The sequence below is a fragment of the Phocoena sinus genome, chromosome 9 (genome assembly GCF_008692025.1).
Source record: "Phocoena sinus isolate mPhoSin1 chromosome 9, mPhoSin1.pri, whole genome shotgun sequence".
NCBI lineage: Eukaryota > Metazoa > Chordata > Mammalia > Artiodactyla > Phocoenidae > Phocoena > Phocoena sinus.
The window spans coordinates 51,530,043-51,550,967 of record NC_045771.1 but is presented as its reverse complement, the minus strand read 5'-3'; the positions used below and the strand labels follow the sequence as shown (position 1 = coordinate 51,550,967).

Genomic DNA, 20,925 nt, shown 5'->3' with positions numbered 1-20,925 from the left:
GTTGTCTGTAGATTTTTCTGATGATGGCCATTCTACCTGTTGTGAGGTACCTCATTCTACCTCATTGTAGTTTTGATTTGCATTTCTAATAATTAATGATGTTAAGCAGCTTTTCATGTGCTTCTTGGCCATCTGTATGTCTTCTTTGGAGAAATGTCTATTTAGGTCTTCTGCCCATTTTTGGATTGGCTTGTTTGTTTTTTTAATATTGAGGTGCATGAGCTGTTTATATACTTTGGAGATTAATCCTTTGTCCGTTTGCTTCGTTTGCAAATCTTTTCTCCCATTCTGAGGATTGTGTTTCCATCTTGTTTATGGTTTCCTTTGCTTTGCCAAAGCTTTTAAGTTTCATTAGGTCCCATTTGTTATTTTTGTTTTTATTTCCATTACTCTAGGAGGTGGGTCAAAAAGGATCTTGCTGTGATTTATGTCAAAGAGTGTTCTTCCTATGTTTTCCTCTAAGAGTTTTACAGTGTCTGGTCTTACATATAGGTCTCTAATCCATTTTGAGTTTATTTTTGTGTATGGTGTTAGGGAGTGTTCTAGTTTTATTCTTTTACATGTGGCTGTCCAGTTTTCCTGGCACCACTTATTGAAGAGACTGTCTTTTCTCCATTGTATATCCTTGCCTCCTTTGTCATAAATTAGTTGACCATAGGAGCGTGGGTTTATTTCTGGGCTTTCTATCCTGTTCCATTGATCTGTATTTCTGTTTTTGTGCCAGTACCATATTGTCTTGATTACTGTAGCTCTGTAGTATAGTCTGAAGTCAGGGAGTCTGATTCCTCCAGCTCCGTTTTTTTTCCTCAAGACTGCTTTGGCTATTTGGGGTCTTTTGCGTCTCCATACAAATTTTAAGATCTTTTGTTCTAGTTCTGTAGAAAATGCCACTGGTAATTTGATAGGGATTGCATTGAATCTGTAGATTGCTTTGGGTAGTAGAGTCATTTTCACAATATTGATTCTTCCAATCCAAGAACATAGTATATCTCTCCATCTGTACACCACATCATCTTAATGCAATCTCTTGATGGGGACTCAGGTTGCTTCCATGTCTTTGCTATTGTAAGTAATGATGCTGTGAACATTGGGGTGCATGTATCTTTTCAAATTAATGGTTTCATTTTTTCCAGATAGTGGGATTGCTGGATCACGTTAGTTCTATTTTTAGTTTTTGAGGAACTGCCATACCGTTTTCTGTAGTGGCTGTACTGATATACATTCCCACCAGCAGTATACAAAGGTTCCCTTTTCTCCACATCCTCTCCAACATTTGTTACTGTAGGCTTTTTGATAATAGCCATTCTGACCAGTTTGAGGTGATACTTCATTGTGGGTTTGATTTGCATTTTTCTAATAACTAGCAGTGTTGAGCATCTTTTCATGTGCCTGTTGGCCATCCCTATATCTTCTTTGGGAAAATATCTATTCAAGTCTTCTGTCCATTTTTTGATTGGTTTTTTTCTATGATTGAGTTGTATGAGCTGTTTGTATATTTTGGATATTAACCCCTTGTCGGCAGCCTCATTTGCAAATATTTTCTCCCATTCCATAGGCTGCCTTTTTGTTTTGTTGATGGTTTTCATTTGCTGTGCAAAAGCTTTTAAGTTTAACTCAGTCCCATTTGCTTATGCTTGCTTTTATTTCTTTAGCCTTGGGGGACTGATCCAAGAAAATATTGTTATGCTTTATGTCAAAGAGTTTTTCACCTATATTCCAAAAAAAATAGGTTTTAAGTAAAGTCATCCATCTGTGGATTGTATAGTACTGTAGTGTTTATTGAAAAAAAATCCCCATATAAGTGGACCTGTGCAGTTCAAATTCATGTTTGTTCAAGGGTCCAACTGTGTGTGGTTCATTCTTCCATCTTATACTACCTGTTAGTTTTCTATCACTGCAGTAACAAATTACCACAAACTCAGCAGCTTAAAATACAAACTTATCATCTCAGTTCTGTAGGTCTGAAGTCCAACACAAGTTTCACCAGGCTAAAGTGAAGTTGTCTCCCAGGCCCTGGCTCTTACCTGCAGGTCTGGAGGAGAATCTGCGTCCAGGCTCTTGCATGTTGTTGGTGGACTCCAGTTCCATGCAGTTGTAGAACCGAAGTCCCCTTCCTTGCTGGCTGTCTCACCGACTGCTCTCTTGTCCTTGAACTGGCCCCCTCTGTCTTGAGAGCCAGTGACAGCACTGAATTCTTCTCATGCCTCATCTTTCCTGCATTTTCTTTGGCCAAATCCCTCTCTCACTGACCCTTCTGGCTTCTTTCTTTTAAGGCTCCACCCAGATAATCCAGAATAATCTGTCCATCTCAAGGTCCACAACCTAAAAACACCTGTAAAGTCTCCGTTTGCCAGGTTCTAGGGATTTATTAGGTCATGAACACATTTTAGGGGCCATTATCAGGCCAAACCACACCAGCTAATCATGTCAGCATTTCTTCCTATATCCATTTATGAAACAAAAGTGGTTGTGGAAACATCTGAGTTAAGGTGGTTGTTCTATTCTAGGAAGTACTACTGTATTTACTGTTTTCTAGGTGTTCTGGGATACTAGAACTTGTTTCCAAATCTAATTATTAAAAGAAGTATGGTTCTCAAGCAGTAAATAAACATACATTTAAAATTAATATTTAATGATGAGAAAGCTAGTTAGTTAGAAGAACCTTTTGGAGGCCCAGTCTCACCCTCACTGGAGTCCAGCACTACTTACTACCTCACCCACCAGATCCCAGTGGGGGTCTGCTGTAGCAGCATAAGGTGTATCTTTTTCTTTTCAACATCTTTATTGGAGTATAATTGCTTTACAATGTTGTGTTAGTTTCTGCTGTATAACAAAGGGAACCAGCTATATGTATACATATCCCTTCCCTCTTGCGTCTCCCTCCTACCCTCCCTATCCCACCCCTCTAGGTGGACACAAAGCACCGAACTGATCTCCCTGTGCAATGCGGCTGCTTCTGGCTATATCTTTCTCAATAGCTAATGTCTAAAACACAGTCCAGCAAGATAACTGGCCAGTCTTTGATATAACCCAAACTTCCAGCACTTGCTTAGATGATGGCATCTTTTCTTTCTGTCTTAAGCCTATCTTTAGTTTTCGATGTTTTGGGTTTTTTGTTATTTTTAAGACGTACAAAATTGTAACAGGAATAGAAGGGTGAACCACTCCCCCCAGTGCCTCTTGCGCCCCAACCTCTAAATCCTTTCCTGTTTCTTGTGAACTCTTAAATGAGGGTTCCCATGCATTGTGATACATGTATCTGTTTTTCACACAAGTAGATTCCTATCACACATTCTGTCTGCAGTATGTTCTTTATACTTATTTCAGAAAACCAGACAAGAGGCATGTATAGTACCACCATCTTAACACAACTATCCTAACTTTTGAATGTTCTTTCCAATTTGTGAATAAGGTGCTTATTATTTTCTACGTTGTTGCCACCACTCTGTGTCCTTTTCTTATAATTTTGTCTTCTTCCTTATTATTAAACATTCATTAAAATCTCAAGTGCAGAAAGGGAATAAGTAAGTGATGCTGAGGTGAAAAACAGGTACTGAGTAACACAGAATGTTTCTCTCTAACAACTGCTTGCCCTCCTGCTCCTAAAGTAAGAAATTCTAGCAGTAGGTCTCAGCAGCTTCTTGCTAAGGGAAAGCAGAAGTGGCTTCAGAGCCCCAGTGGCATCAGGAGCACTCAAGAGACAGTCCAGGCTATTAATAGGAGAAGGATATGAAAGCAGAATGAAGAAGAGAAATATATACAATTCAAAGTTTCCTTTGATACAAAATGTAGTATTTTACAAATTCAACATCCAGAATGCATGGGAAATCCACACATTGCTCTAGACATAGGACTGGTACATTCATCAAAGCACAGCAAAGTCAAAATGGAGAGAGCTTGACCCTAAGGAACAGTGTCCTGCTGTTAGAGTCTTCTGCTAAACAATAACCTCTGTACTCTACTCTAGTGGCATTTACAGTTCGTTTTTCAATTAATCAGTCAGTGCATAGCATACAGCACATTCAAAATGGAGCCTTCTATGAAGAGAAATTCCTCCCCACAGCATTCACAAATTTTTGGATCAAAGCATCAGCCTCATCTGTTTTTAACACGAAGTGGGAACTAGATAGACCCATTTTTCTGCAGAGAAAAGACCTGAATGTACTCTGGCTTACAATTCTCAACCCTCCGCCAGCTCTTCATGTGCTGGGGTCTAAGTCGGACACTGGGTTACCAGCACAAGAGGATCTCCTATGAAAAAGGCACTGTACACAGAGTACCTGGTGGCTAAATTTGAGGCGATTCATAGGCAAAAAGTCACCACTTATTAAACTGTTCCGTAAGTTCATCTCCTAGATCAACCTTTAACGTGGTGATCTAAGCCCCAAAGGCAGTATCTTAATGACGCTGAGAAATACCCAGGCTTGGCTGATAACACGTAGAGGCAGACCTCAGAGATACTGGGGACTTGGTTGCAGACCACTGCAGTAAAGCGAGTCACACAAATTTCTTGGTTTTCCAGTGCATATAAAACTTATGTTCATACTATCTTATATAGTCTATTATGTGTACAATAGCATTATGTCTAAACAATGTATACCTTAATTTTAAAATACTTTATTGCTAAAAAATGCTAACCATCATCTGAGCCGAGTTGTAGTCTTTTTGCAGTAGTATCATCAAAGGTCACCACGACAAATATAATAATAATGAAAAAGTCTGAAATACCGGGAGAATTACCAAAATGTGACACAGACAACAGTGAGCAAATGCTGTTGGAAAAATGGCACCGATAGACTTGCTCGACTCAGGGTTGTCACAGACCCTCAATTTGTAAAAAAAAAAAAAAAAAAAAGCATTATCTGCAAAGTGCAATAAAACAAGGTGTACCTGTAATCCACATGTGACACTGTTACTGTGCCCTGCCCAAAGCACAGAGTCCACTCAGGCTTATATACATAAAGAATCCGCGGGAGAACGTTAGGGGCCTTCCGGGTGGCGACTTTCACAGGAGGCTGCAGTCTCTCCAGGTTAATGTCAGCGGAGGCAAACAGACGCTGCGCGATCCCAAACCTTTCTGTATCTCTCAGTGGAGCCGAGACTGGGTCTTCAAGATCAGACACAGCATCATCAGACAGAGCATGGAGCTGAAATGACACATGTAAACATATCCACCAAAAAAGGTTATAGAAAATACACACCATTGGATAATAATGTTAGCACTTATAACTAATTATGGGGGAAAAATTAAGTTGTTTACATTCCCCAAATAGAGCAGGGAAAACCCTTAGGCTGTAACAGGATATATTTGGCCCAGGCCAGGACCTCCACTTCGCCTGGAGTCCTCTGACCCAATCCCTACTCTCTGAACTGTATCTGCTACTGGATCCAACAACTCCAGTAGATTAGAAAGGTCAGCATATAACTTTCTTATACACGCAGTACGTAAGGTTTGTTTTTTTTAATTTTAATTCACCTATTAGAATGTCTTACACGTTTGCATCAACTCCTCAAAGGTAAGTACCATGGTTTATTTAGTGATGCTTCTTGCCTTAAGCTCTTCCTTCCACCTGCGACATCCTTCCTCCAGAGTTCCCCAGAGAACTTTCCTTCTCATCTCCGAGCTGTCGGTTGAAATGCTACATCAGAAGGGCCTTTCCTAATCCTCTCTCCATCGAGCCACTTGCTACCCCCATATCCCAGCCACGATTACATTATTTTATTGTCTTCATATGCTTGCTGTATCTGAAATTATCTTCCTGACATTCCCTGTTTATTAAAACCTAAGCTGCCCAGGAGAGCAGGGACCTGGTCCGTTGTGCTTACCTTATACCCTGCCTAGAACATCGACCCTCAGTTGAACGTTAGTTCTTCAGAGAGGTCACATCAAACACTGCTCTAATTGCAACTGCTCAGAACCTGTGAAACTTTGCTTTTAGGGTCTTGAGCAGTGCCTCTGACACAGTTGTTTTTAATCTTTAGTAATTACAAATTTGCCAGTAGATTTGAATTTTAAACAGGCACTCAGATCAGATTAATAATGTAGAAAGTAAAATTTAAAATAAAAAATGAAGCCTTATAAGGTATGCATGAATTTTAACTGAATCTGAAGGGAATCCAAAAGAATCTTTCTTACTAAAAGTAATAAGCAACTTGCCCCAGGGGCTGAAGGGCAGCACCCATTTGCATATAAAGGAACTTGTGTGTCTGTTATCAAAATCAGCCTTACAAATCTACACCTTGTAGATTCACCCAATGCAACTCACACAGTGTAACCACAGGTTTCCGGTTACCACGTGGCCTAGACTGTAAATTGTAGATGATGCTTTAGGGAGTGGATCTGGCCTGCTTCTTTAAGCATGAGCACCACATCCGGTGATTTAAGAATGAGCTCCACTGATGCAGCACAGTGGGCTGTGTCCTGGGTCTGGTGGAGAAGCACCCAGCAACATCCTGCCTTCTTCTCTGAACATCTGCCAACCCCAAGTGCCCAGAGGCACTTCTCAGTATGAGAGATTACAGTCACCCAAAGGGGGGGGGGGGGGATGTGTGAAATTAACATTCCCTCCAGATGATTCTCACTTTCTTACCAGCTCTTTCACCAGTTCGCAAATGTGTTTGTTAGTGTATCCGACGCTGTTCTTTCAAAAGCCCTTCAGCAAGCCTCTCAAAGTGACTCTGGCCACCAGACAAGACAAGACAGGCATGCAAGGAGATTTCTGTACCCTGCTCTAAGTAAATACCTATAGGAAACATAAGATACCCAGATTCCTTCAGGAGGCAGAAGCCTTGCGGTCCTAACAAACGTTGTTATGAGCTCTAGGGGAGATTAAAGACCTTCCTGAGTGTCTTCACATAAAGAAAAATTACTTCTTTATGTTGAGCAGCCCACAAAGGCAAACAGATGACTCTGTGGGTGGGTAGTTTTGCACCAAGGTAGAATACCAGCTGTGCTGGGACTCCAAGTGCGTCCTAATGGCTACTCCCAGAACACCAACAGAGCAGAACTTGGAAGCAACCCAAAGATCAAATCCTAGAGCAGACCTACAGGGAAGATGACAACTAACTGTGAGCTGGTTGGGAGAGGGAGGGAGTTAGCTAATGCAGTCTCGGCAGTATTTTCTTTTTTATATACTTCCTGAATGCAATTAATGACTTTGTAAATACATGGTGAGGGCTGACTTGGGATTAAATACTTAATTGCTGCAAAAGGGAGCTAAGCTAGAAAGAGTTACTGTCATTGCAGACAATTAGATAATGATAGATATTGTTTCCATAACCAAACTGCACCATCAGCCTTTACCCTCAGCTGGCGGCACCACAGTGGCATGCTGGCTCATTTTCAAGTAGTTCAGTTTTTATGGTCAAAGTACAAGAACACAGCATTCCTCTGCACAGGTAGAATCTGCTCTCGGTTGTGAATGACATCTAAACTGCTCCTTGGAATGAAGCCTTGCTGCAGTCTCTGGATGTCTTTGCTACGCCAAGAAGTACCAAAGGCACTAACCACAGTGCTCAAAGTTCCCAGAGTAGATGCATAACGAACTGCAGGGTCCTATCTAGGCAGTCTACCCCAATACCTGCTTCCCAGATCTGGGAGCAGAGCTCTGAGCTTTGGTCCTTCGGGTCTACATAGCATGCTGGCCTCAGCCCTTAGTAACCAGGCCTCAAAATAACATAGCCGGGTATCCTCTGCTTCTCTGCCCTAGGCTGAGCAACACCTGCAGAAGCTACAACAGAGGAGCTGCCCCAGCCTACTGAGGGTCCCTTCTATTGATGACCCAGTTTGTAATTTAAAAAGGAAAAGCTTAACCTTGACTTTCAGGGCTAAGCTCATCATTACCTAGCTCTTGCTCTTGCCATGGCATTTCCTGAGGGCATGAAGCTAATGATATTCCTAGGAGAAAATGAAATGTCTCCCTGAGACAAAGCAGTCCTCTTGAATACCTCCCCTGTTAAATTTGATGCAGAGCTGAATCAAACTGGTCCAGCCACAGAACTGCCATTGCAAATAGTGTGGTGTCGGGCCCCTTCCCTGCAACACTGCACCAAGCCTTGGCCAAAATTCTCTCCAAAAAATGCAAAAATCATGAGATTTGGAGTATAAATATAAGGTTTGAGTCCTAGCCCTGCTAGCAAGTTCTTCAAATAACTCCTATCCCTCTGATCCTTAGCCTTCCTATGGGGTGTGTGACGTGGGCAGGGTGTAAAAAAGAGAGAGATTAATAATACCTGTTTTAACCTATTCTGAAGGGCTGTTGTGGATGAGAAAGCCTAGCGAGTTTTATCAGCTGTTAGGTGTCCATCTCCTCATCACTTCCCTGTTCCTGCCCATCCCCAGGTCCTCTCTGGGAGGTTCTTACCAGATGGCACAGTGTAGGAATAATCTGGAGCTTACAACAAGTGCCCAGCAGACCTGCTGCGTTATCTGGCATTTCTGCAGGAGGAAAAAAAAAAAATCAGTCACCATCAAAAAGCACCCATGGAAACAGAGCCAGCCCCCGAGCTGTACCTAATTTATATATCCTATATCAGTCAGGCAGAGGATATGCTCAGTAACTGTAGAATAAATGAATGAATGGGGCTAAACCGGCAGCAAAGGCCTTTCAGAAGATAGATGTAGGGACCAGGTAACCAGCTCTGTGTGTTCAGCAGAGGATAGTTCTTACATGCAATTTGCCAATCAGAAAGAACGGTGCAGACTCAGGGAAAAATGAATCAGCATAGAAAAGTAGAAAGAACCTGGGGTTTGGTGACAGAAGAGCTATGTTTGAGCGCCACTAAATATTTGGGAGCGACCTTGGGTATACCTCTCTCAGCAAGGTTCCTCATTTGCATACTATAGATTTTTTTTCTCTGCCTATGTCAGAGAACTATGTAAACTATAAAGGGTTATACCTAGGTCACTAATCATTTGGGGGAGAAAGATATAATGTGGTCTAGTCAAGGGGTGGCACAGCAGACCTCCTGAGCCCAGGACTGTGCAGGGCCCCCTGGCCCACAGCTAGCTCAACATAAGAGCACCAGTGGCAGAGAGCATTGGCACAGAGCTGTATAAGGCTGGGGGCTGCCCCCAGAAGGGTCCTGCCAAGCCCCAGGAAAAGGAAATCCAGATCAGTGTTAGTCAAAACCAGTTTTAAATACCTCCCAAGGTAGAACAGATGCAGTTGCTAAAAGGACCCAATCCCTTGGGATACAATCTTTGCACTGAAAAGGCAAAAGAGAAAAGAATCGTCTGCTCCATCATCTGGCGCAGGGAACACTCATGAACCGCCCCCCCCATCTCCTGCATTAATTAGAAGCCTTATTTATATAAATGGCAGTGTGTCGCTGAGGCTGTGGCCCAACAGAGCACAACGAAACACGGCCTTCTCCCAAGAGCAGAAGGCTGCTAGGGGGATGGGGCAGCCCCGAGGTCTGAGCCTAAATGGCGTTCAAATGTGCTTTTGTCTCCAGAGAGTCCCCACCGTTTTCAACAGATCCTCAAGGAGGCCCGGCTCCCAAATCAGGAAGATGAAGATGGTAAAGGTATGGGGCCTTGTGGAAAGATCCACAGGGCTGTGAAGGGCCAGGACAAAGTCCCCTGGGACATGAGGTCCTGGCTGAGCTACCATCACAAGTCATCTCACCCGTTCATGTGTCCATTCCTCACTTCTCAGGTGACTCCCAAGTCCCATGTAATCGTCATCATCCCTTATTCTTGGAAATACTTTACTTCCATGTTACTCAGTGGTCATTCACTACCTTGAGCATGGTGCTAGGGACACAGCTCTACTTTACAGCGCTTACCACCTAATTTCACTGCTTGACTGTAGTTCCCTTGAGGGTGGGGATGATGATTTTCTCCTACCTCAGCATCTAGCAGTGCCTAAAACACAGTAGAGGCTTCTTCAGTGTTTCTGGAATTGAAATGATTTCTTTTGATCTTTCATATTCTAACTATTTCACAAATGAAACCTGGGAAGTTCATGCTTAAGGTCACAAAATAGTAGGGGAAGTGTTCCAGGAGATGGGCTAGATATTGAGACTGAAGTGCTTTAAACAAACAGGAGGAGGGCGGTTCAAGATGGCACCGTAAGAAGATCCAGAACTCACCTCCTTCCACAGACAAACTGAATCTACAGCGACATATGGGACAGTTTCCGCTGAAGAAACCCAAAACTACCTGAGCAACTCCCATACATCAGGTGAACAAGGAAAAAAAACCCATATGCCTATAGTGAACTGAGAAATCATTCTTAAAGGGCTTGCACGGGACTTACCCACCCCTAGGACCCAGCACAGAAGCAGCTGTTTGAAAAACCCCCATACTCTCTATGAAAGAGGCTCGTTATCATAAAGCATCGGCCTGAGGGTAGGCGTGTAATTTAACACGCACCTAGGGACCTGCTGGTATACTCTCTGGGGACCGAGGCCATTAGACACCATCTTTGCACCCTTCCTCTGCCACACTTCAAAGCACCAATATTTCCCAGAGAAGGGCTGTGACACATCTCTGGTGCCCTTGTTTTTGTGGCTGCCACCCAGGAAACACCCCTTGATCGTCTGGCTCTCATGGCCAGCAGGGCTTGCGTTCCTGGGTCCCTTGGGACTGTAACAATGAGACTGTTCTTGGCCAGCTACCACCCCCAAGGCACTGTCAGACAGCAAACTGAAACACACCCCTAGTCTTTCTGTGAAAGAGGCCCAGTTGCTCGGCCTGAGGGGCAAGCTTCTGGTTTGACATACGTCTAGGGGTCTGCTCTCGGAACAGAGGCCAATGGATGCTACCTTGGTGCTCTCCATCTGCCTCATTCCAGGTTGTTGGTATCTCCTGGAAAGGAGCTTATACAATCGTCTGGCTTGTGATTTCTGTGACTGCCACCCAGTGACACTTCTAGGTCACCTGGCTCTACTGGCTAGCAGAATTTACACTGTGGTCTATATATACTTGTATACTTTAAAAGCTGCTGCATGAAGCTCTGGCTTCTAATCAGCCTAAATCTAGGTGCTGACTGAGATCCTCTTTGGGGCACTGACAGGTGTTGACAAACCCTCGGCTATTGGGAGCCACTAAAAATAGGCTGCGTGGACAATCACAAAGGTTTGAGAGACAACAAAGAGCTAGGGTGAGGTTGAATAAGGTCCTCCTCTCTTACATGAGGCCACTCCCTCGCATGAGAGGAGACTACTTTACCTTCTGCATGGAAACAAACACAGAGTGTCAAGGAAAATGAAGAAACAGAGAAATATGTTCCAAACAGAGGAACAAGATAAAAGCTCAGAAAAGGTCCTGAATGAAAAGCATATAAATGATTTATTTGCCTGCTAAAGAGTTCAAAATATCATAAAAATGCTTAATAAGCTTGGGGAAGAATGGATGAACACAGTGAGAGCTTCAACAAAGAAAGAGAAAATATAGGAAAGGAACAAATAGAAGTCACAGAGATGAAGAATACAATAAATGAACCAAAACACACACTAGAGGGGTTCAACCACAGACTAGACGAAGCAGATGATCATTGAATTCAAAGAGAAGGCAATGAAACTCACCCAATCAGAGCAGCAAGAAGAAAAAGGTGAAAAAAAGTGAACACAGCTTAAACCATGCTACAACATCAAGCAGACCAACATTTGCACTATACGGATCCCAGAAGAAGAGAGAAAGGGGCTGAAAACTTCCCTAACCTGGGGAAGGAAACAGACACTCGGACCCAAGAAACCCAGACTGGAGGTTCCAAATAAGAGGAACCCAAAGAGACCCACACCACAACACATTAATATGTCAAAAGTTAAAGACAAGGAGAGAATCTTAAAAGCAGCAAGAGAAAAACAACTTGTTACACACAAGGGAACCCCACCTACATGGCTATCAGCAGATTCGATTTTTCAGCAGAAACTTTGCAGCCGAGAAGGGAGTGGTATGATATAGTGAAAGTACCAAACGAAAAAAACTTGCAACCAAGACTACCTGACAAAGTTGTCATTCAGAATTGTAGGGGAGAGAATTTTCCAGACAAGCAAAAGCTGAAGGAATTCATCACCACTAGATGAGCCTTACAAGAAATGTAAAAGGAACTTGTTTAACCTGAAATGAAATAGTAATAGGAAAACACATGAAAATATAAATCTCACTGGAAAAGGTAAATATATAGTAAAATTCAGAATGATGTTGTAAGGGCAGATTAATCACAAAACTAGTACGAGATTAAAAGACAAAATTAGTAAAAAAAAAATAACTATAACTACAATAATTTGTTAAGGGGTATGCAAGATAAAAAGATATAATTTGTGACATCAAAACCATAAAATGGCAGGAGGGGGAGAGTAAAAAAGGAGAGCCTTAGAATGCGTTCAAACTTAAGTTGTTACCAACAGGTATTTATAACCGTCTATTTTAAGTTGGTATGTAATCCTCATGGTAACCACAAATTAAAAACCTATAGCAGATACACAAAAGAGTAAAGAGAAAGCAATCTAAGCATACCACTAGAGAAAATCACAAAGGAGGAGAGCAAGAGAAGAAAGGAACAAAGAACTACCAAAGAGCCACAAAGTAATTAATAAAATGGCAATAAGTACATATCTATCAATAATAACTTTAAATGTAATTGGACTAAGTTCTCCAGTCAAAAGATGGAGTAGCTGAATGGAAAATTTTTTTTTTTTTTTTTAAAGACCATTATGTTGCCTACAGGAGACTCATTTCAGATGCAAGGACATACACAGACTGAAAATGAAGGGATGGAAACATACTCCATGCAAATAGAAACCAAAAGAAAGCTGGGGTTATATAGGCTTTCTTTATATCTGCAGTAAATAGACTTAAAATTAAGACTGTAATAAGAGACAAAGAAGGGCATTACATAATGATAAAGGGGTCAATCCAACAAGAGGATATAACACTTTTAAATATTTATGCACCCAACATAGGAGCACCTAAATATATAAAGAAAATAGACCTAAAAAGAGAAATAGCAACACAATAAGAGTAGGGGACTTTTAATACTCCACTTTGATCAATGGATAGATCATCCAGAGAGAAAACCAATAAGAAATAGTGGCCTTAAATGACACATTAGATCAGATGGATTTAACAGATACATGGAGCACATTCCATACAAAAGGAAAAGGGCATACATTCTTCTCAAGCACACATGGAACATTCTCCAGGATAGGTCATATTTTATAGGCCACAAAACAAGTCTTAATAAATTTAAGAAGACTGAAATCATATCAAGCATTTTTCCCAACCACAATGGTATAAAAGTAGAAATCAATTACAAGAAAACTGGAAGTCAAAATATGTGGAGATTAAACAATGTGCTACTGAACAATATGTCAAAGAAGAAATCAATAGAAAAATCAAAAATACCTTTAGACAAATGAAAATGGAAATACAACATATCAACATGTATGGGATGCAGCAAAGCCAGTTCTAAGAGGAAAGCTCACAGCAATAAATGGCTACCTCAGGAAATAAGAAAACTCTCAAACAACCTAACTTTATACCTCAAAAAAACAGAACAAATGAAACCCAGAGTTAGTAGAAGGAAGGAAATCATAAAGATCAGAGTGGAAATTAAATGAAATGCAGACTGATAAGAGAAAAAAAAATCAATGAAACTAATAGCTGGTTCTTTGAAAAGATAAAGAAAACTAACAAACCTTTAGCTAGACTTGCCAAGAAAAAAAAGAACGTAAAATAGATAGCTAGTGGGAAGCAGCCGCATAGCACAGGGAGATCAGCTCAGTGCTCTGTGACCACCTAGAGGGGTGGGATAGGGAGGGTGGGAGGGAGATGCAAGAGGGAGGGCATATGGGGATATATGTGTGCGTATAGCTGATTCACTTTGTTATAGAGCAGAAACTAACAACATTGTAAAGCAATTATACTCCAATAAATATGTTTAAAAAATAAATTAAAAAATCAGAAATGAAAGTGGAGGGCTTCCCTGGTGACGCAGTGGTTGAGAGTCCGCCTGCCAATGCAGGGGACGCGTGTTCGTGCCCCGGTCTGGGAGGATCCCACATGCCGCGGAGCGGCTGGGCCCGTGAGCCATGGCCGCTGGGCCTGCGCGTCCGGAGCCTGTGCTCCGTGGCGGGAGAGGCCCGCGTACCGCAAAAAAAAAAAGAAATGAAAGTGGAGATGTTACAACTGATACCCCAGAAATATAAGAGATCATAAGAGGGTACTATGAATAATTATATGCCAAAACATTGGACAACCTAGAAGAAATTAATAAATTCCTAGAAGCATACAATCCGCCAGGACTGAATCAGGAAGAAATAGTAGTAATCAGTCTTTTCGGATTTTCTAAGTAGACTGAATCAGTAATCAAAAATCTCCCAACAAACAAAAGTCAAGGACCAGGATGGTTTCACTGGTGAATTCTGCGTACATTTAAAGAATTGAAACCAATCCTTCTCAAATTCTTCCAAAAAATAAGAGGAAGGAACACTTCCAAACTTATTTTATAATGAGGCCAGCATTACCCTGATACCAAAATCAGACAAGGACACCACAAGAAAATTACAGACCAACATCCCTGATGAACGTAGATGCAAAAATCCTCAACAAAATATTAGCAAACCAAATTCAACAATACATTAAAAGGATCATACATCATGATCAAATGGGATTTTAGTCCAGAGATGCAAGGACAGTTCAACATCTGCAAATCAATGTGATACACCATATTAACAAAAGGAAGGATAAAAATCATATGATCATCTCAATAGACACAGAAAAAGCACTTGACAAAACTCATCATCCATTTATGATAAAAACTCTCAACAAAGTGGGTAAAGAGGGAACATACCTCAACATAATAAAGGTCAGATATGACAAGTCCACAGCTAACATCATACTCAGTGGTAAAAAACTGAAAGCTTTTCCTCTAAGGTCAGAAACAAGACAAGGAAGCCCACTCACCACTTTTATTCAACATAGTATTGGAAGTCCTGGCCAGAACAGTTAAGCAAGAAGAGAAAACAAAAGGCATCCAAGTCGGAAAGGAAGAAGTAAAGCTGTCCCTATTTGCACATGACATGATATTATATATAGAAAAAACCCTAAATAACAAAAAACTGTTAGCACGAATAAAGTCAGTAAAGTTGCAGTATCAAAATCAAAATACAAAAATCTGTTGCATTTCTATACACTAATAACAAACTATCAGAAAAGGAAATTAAGAAAACAATCCAATTTACAACTGCCTCAAAAAGAATAAAATACCTTGGAATCAATTTAACCGTGGAGGTAAAAGACCTGTACACTGAAAACTATAGGACACTGATGAAAGAAATTGAAGAAGACACAAATAACTGGAAAGATATTTCATGTTCATGAATTGGGAGAATACTGCTACAATGTTCATACTACCCAAGCTACAGATTCAGTGCAACCGCTATCAGAATTCCAATGGCATTTTTCACAGAAATAGAACAAACAATTATAAAATTTGTTTAAAACTATAAAAGATTCTGAAGAGCCAAAGCAATCTTGAGAAAGAAGAACAAAGCTGGCGATACCACACGCCCTGATTTCAAATTATATTATAAAGCTACATTAATCAAAATAGTATTGTATTGGCATAGAAACAGACACATCGATCAGTGGAACAAAATAGAGAGCCCAGAAATGATCCCATGCATATATTGTCAATTAATTTACAACAAAGGAGCCAAGAATATACAATGGAGAAAGAACAGTCTTCAATAAATGGTGCTGGGAAAACGGGACCACTATCTTACACCATACAGAAAAACTAACTCAAAATGGATCAAAGATTTAAACATAAGATCTGAAACCATAAAATTAGAAGAAAACACAGGCAGTAAATAAGCTCCTTGACATCAGTCTTGGCAATGATTTTTTTGGATTTCATACCAAAGGCAATGGCAACAAAAGCAAAAATAAACAAGTGAAACTACATCAAACTAAAAATCTTCTGCACAACAAAGGAAATCAACAAAATGAAAAGGCAGCCTATTGATGGGGAAAGAAATATTTGTAAATCATATATCTGATAAGGGGTTAATATCCAAAATTTTATATCCATATAAAAAACTCATACAACAACTCAATAGCAAAAAAAAAAATTCCAATTTAAAAATGGGCAGAAGGGGCTTCCCTGGCAGCACAGTGGAATCTGCCTGCCAGTGCAGGGGACATGGGTTCGAGCCCTGGTCCAGGAAGATCCCACATGCCACGGAGCAGCTAAGCCCATGCGCCACAACTACAGAGCCTGCGCTCTAGAGCCCGCGAGCCACAACTACTGAGCCCGTGTGCCACAACTACTGAAGTCTGCACACCCTAGAGCCCGTGTTCCACAACAAGAGAAACCACTGCAATGAGAAGCCCACTCGCCACAGCTAGAGAAAGCCTGCGTGCAGCAATGAAGACCCAACGCAGCCAAAAATAAATAAATAATAAATTTTTTTTAAAAAGGGCAGAACATCTGAATAGACAGTTTTCCAAAGAAGACACAGGTGGCTAATAGGTACATGAAAAGGTACTCAACATCACTCATCATCAGGGAAATTAAAATCAAAACCACACTGAGGTATGACCTCACATCTGTTAGAATGGCTATTATCAAAAAGACAGGAAATAACAAGTGTTGGCAAGGATGTGAAAAAAGGGAACGCTTGTGCACTGTTGGTGAGAATTTTTTAAGGCTACTCAAAAAATTAAGTCTTACTACCATAATTGAATCCAGCAATTCCACTCCTAGGTATTTATCCAAAGAAAACGAAAACACTGACTTGAAAAGATGCACCCCCATGTTCACTGCAGCATTACTTACAAAAGCTAAGATAGGGAGGCAACCTAAGTGTCTACCAATGGATGAATGGATAAAGAATATGTGGTACACACACAGAGGAATATTATTAATCAGTAAAAAAAAAAAAAAAGAAATCTTGCCATTTGTGACACCATGGATGGACCTTGAGGGCATTATGCTGAGTGAGATAAGTCAGACAGAGAAAGACAACATATGATCTCACTTATATACGGAGTCTTAAAATAAAAAAGGGCTCACAGAGCAGATTGGGAGGGGTGGGGGGGGTAAAATGTATATGGGTGGGTAAAATGGGTGAAGACGGTTAAAAAGTACAGACTTCCAGCTATAAAAAAAGTCACGGGTATGTAATGTGCAGGATGGTGACTAGAGTTAATACTGTACTGTATATTTGAGAGTTGCTAAGAGTAGATCTTATAAAGTTTATTTTTCTTGTGATGAAAACTTTTAACTATGTATGGTGATGCATACACAGTTAGGAGACATATATTCAAATATCGAATCATTTTGTTGTACACCTGAAATTAATGTATATACGTGTCAATTATATCTCAATTGTTTTTTTAAAAAAGTAAATGCTATAGAAAAAACTAGTGTTATTACTTAGAAAGCTGGAAACAGGCCTCAAAAAGGGGCCATTTCCTGTTCTAGCACCTTTCCCAGATTCTAAGAGAAGACTGTTGTAGGAGGAAAAAGTCAACTCAGAAGGGCCAAGAATAAACAAGAGCATTAGTGAAAGAGCTTACACCAATCCGACCTCCACAGTGACCGACACATAAATGAGATCTCAGTTCAGAAAGATGCAGAAGAGCACCGCTGGCTTAGAAACAGGCTGCAGATATTTTCAGCTGCACTTAAAGATCTCACTATCCCTGAGCTTCCAGCTCAGACACAGCAGGTTAAGTCTCATGTTATGTGCCAACCGCAAGTGGCTGCCTGTGTGCAAGGCTGCAGAGAATGAGGCTGTGTCCAGGCTCAGGAAAAAAGGGACTGTGGTGCATTCACAGTGTTGGCCATGTGTTACATATTTGACATCACTGGTCCAGCCTATTGAGATTAAAACAGATGGCTAGTGGGAAGTAGCCGCATAGCACAGGGAGATCAGCTCGGTGCTTTGTGACCACCTAGAGGGGTGGGATAGGTGGGATAGGGAGGGTGGGAGGGTGGGAGGGAGGGAGACGCAAGAGGGAAGAGATATGGGAACATATGCGTATGTATAACTGATTCACTTTGTTGTAAAGCAGAAACTCACACACCACTGTAAAGCAATTATACTCCAGTAAAGATGTTGAAAAAAAAATTTCAGTAGGTAATAGGGTATGTGAAGAAAGGGCTTCTTGCAAGCTAGAGAACTCTGGCCTGTAGATTAGCTCCTGATAGAATGCCTGTAATTAAACTCTCTGATATACCAATTAACACTGGGAAAAGGTCTCCAGTGGAGTTCCACAGGGCTCTGTCTTATGTCCTATCCCAGTCAAAATGTTTACCCGTGACTTGGAATAAGGCATAGAGCGTACATTCATTGGCATATGGAGCTGGGAGAGGCATTTGCTCTGATTGTTTAAAAACTGGAGACTCCTGGGCCTTTGTTCCCCTGTGGCACTGGGGAGGAACTCTGAATGTATCAGGAGCTCAGTGCCCTGACTAACGTCACCTTGAAGGGAAGTTGTGGGGACTAAGACTGGGCTGCCTTGCCAGGTCTTGCCTTTCTGAGAAGGAAGCGAAAGCCCAGCTTCCTCATACAGGATGACTACCTTTGGTACCACAGACCCTCTGGCAAGGTGCGTTCCGGATGGGAGTTGGCAAAGAAGTGTCAGGGCGGCGTCCGCTGCTCAATAATAACTGGATGGCCAGGATGCGTGTGGAAGTTGTGGAGCTGCTGGGCCCAGCAACCTAGTGCACTGGGGTGCTCTCCGCAGCCTCCCTGCCCTAATGGCCACAGTGCTGCACTTGGGGTAGAGCCGAAAGTTTGCAAAGAGGAACAAGAGGATGAGAAGGAACGAGACACTGCGGGGGAGAGCAGGTGCCAAGTGCAAGCCATCGCCACTCAGCGTTGCAGCAGCGAGCGTGCATCACCGGCTGTGTCTGGGGAAACTGATTTCCTGTGTTGGTGGGGGCGTGTGCCCCCAGACAGCCCTCGCTGGGGGCGGAAAGGGAAGCCCTCTCTCCAAGGCACTGGGGGAGGCTGGCAGCAGACAGGCCTCCTTCATACTCAAGTCCGTGACTTCACGGCAATCCTGTTAACTTCCTCAGTCTTCCACTGCCTATCATCCCTGCACCGCTTGAAAGGGAGGGAACCTTATGTACCAAATCGTCCACAAAGTAAGCAAAGTCATTTCAAGGCAACAGCATTTCTTCCCCTTTTTTTTTTCCATACCTGCTAGCGCACTGACCAAGAAGTAGGCCGTAGAAAGGAGTTTCTGGTTGTGGACCACATCCTCTGGGCCTGGACACTCGCCCTGCACACTGTACCCCACTAGCCGCAGGAAGGCCACGAGGTCCCGCTACTGTGAAGGCTTCAGCTTCCCCAGCACCGCCAATGAGGGTGACAGGCTGCTGACTATGTCCTCACACTGTGGGGGGAGGGGGGGGGGACAGGGAAGAGAAGAGAGACAGATCTAGTAAAGCCACAGGCCAAGCTGGGCACAACACAGGCCTCTGCCCCATGACACACAACCCTTGTAGTGAGATGGAGAGTGGTCCCCCAAATATAGGTCCACCTGGAGCTTCAGAATGAGACCTTATCTGGCATCCTTGCAGATGTAATTTAGGTAGGGATCTCGAGATCATCCTGGATTGGGGTGGGCCCTGAATCCAATGGTGGGTGTCCCTTAAGAGACAGGAAAGGAGATGGCCATGTGAAGACAGAGTAGAGATTTGAGCAATGTGGCCACAAGCCAAGGAATGCCAGGAGCCACCAGAAGCTGGAGGAGGCAAAAAAAGATTCTCTCCTAGAGCCTGTGGGGAAGCATGGCCCTAATGACACCTTGACTTCAGACTTGTGGCCTCCAGAATTGTTAAGAGAGTAAATTGGAGTTTGTGGTCATTTGTTAGAGCAGCCCTAGGAAACTAATACACCCTTCTATTCATCACATCGACTACCTTTCTGCAGTTAGAAAACTAAGGACCTGGGAATAAGAAAAAAAAGAAGCTTTAGGGTTAAAAGGAGGTGGGGAAATTTTAAACACCATTTTATCCCAGCTCAAGGCCTTATCCCAAGAGATCTAGCCCATCCACATCTCCAGAAAACCACGCGAAGACGCTACCTTGAGATGTCTCCGGTCTTACCACTTGCTCCAGAACCAAGAGTAATTCTTCATCAAACAGGACCGCCTGGAGGACGTCATTCAGAGCTCTCTGTTGCTGCTTTGGCAGCTCCACAAAGGGATGGAAATTCCTCTCCAAGAACAGAGTGGCTGTGAAAGCAGCAGAACATACCCAGTCTCGTGACTTATCTCAGAACGAGGACCAGTAACTCTTGCTTTTTATAGCTAATTGTCCTCTGTTCTTTCATAAACACGTCCAGCTGCAGTCTTGGAACTCAGAAATAAAGGACGCGTGAAATACCACCCTGCATGTTTTTTACTAACCAAACTACTAAAGGAAGAAAGAAGGAAGGAAGGGAAGAGAGGGAGGGGAGACAGAAAGAGACAAAAAACAGAGAAGAGGGAAGCTGGGTTTTGTTTCAGACTTTTAGTTTCCTGCTGACTCACTAAACATTAAGTCTAATCAATTATTTTCTGGAAAAGTCATTTAGAATTATTAAATTATCAAGGCTGAATTACTGAACATCAGGACTTTTACAAACCTTCAGAGTCATGGTGCAAATTCCAAAATACATTCTTTTTCATATCTTTCTAATACACTACAGATTTTGTATCCTTTAATATTAAATGCATGCTTTTCAAGGGGCTGGCACAATTTTCACTGGGCAAACACAGATATTCCACTTTCTCCATTCTTCTTCACCCGTCCTGGAGAATGGGTTAGAATCCCAGCTGGATTACTAACGTCCTCTTCAGGATGCTTGAGCCTCTCCCCTTAAAATCTTCCGTTTTCATTTTAAGATAATCAAAAGTTTCTAGTGAATTAAGCCCAGTGGCAATTTAAAAACAAGATTTGATAAACCAAAGCTTTC

General features: G+C 42.0%; 1 protein-coding gene across 1 annotated transcript in view; it reads right to left on the bottom strand.

The window, feature by feature from the left end:
• The window catches only part of GSDME (gasdermin E), a 148,551-nt gene that overhangs the window by 23,856 nt on the left and 103,770 nt on the right, over positions 1–20,925 (bottom strand). The window contains 5 exon segments of the mRNA XM_032642746.1: positions 4,891–4,960; positions 4,962–5,147; positions 8,364–8,437; positions 19,165–19,360; positions 20,076–20,203. Coding sequence (XP_032498637.1) covers positions 4,913–4,960; positions 4,962–5,147; positions 8,364–8,437; positions 19,165–19,360; positions 20,076–20,203 — 632 coding nt within the window. The 3' untranslated portion in view covers positions 4,891–4,912.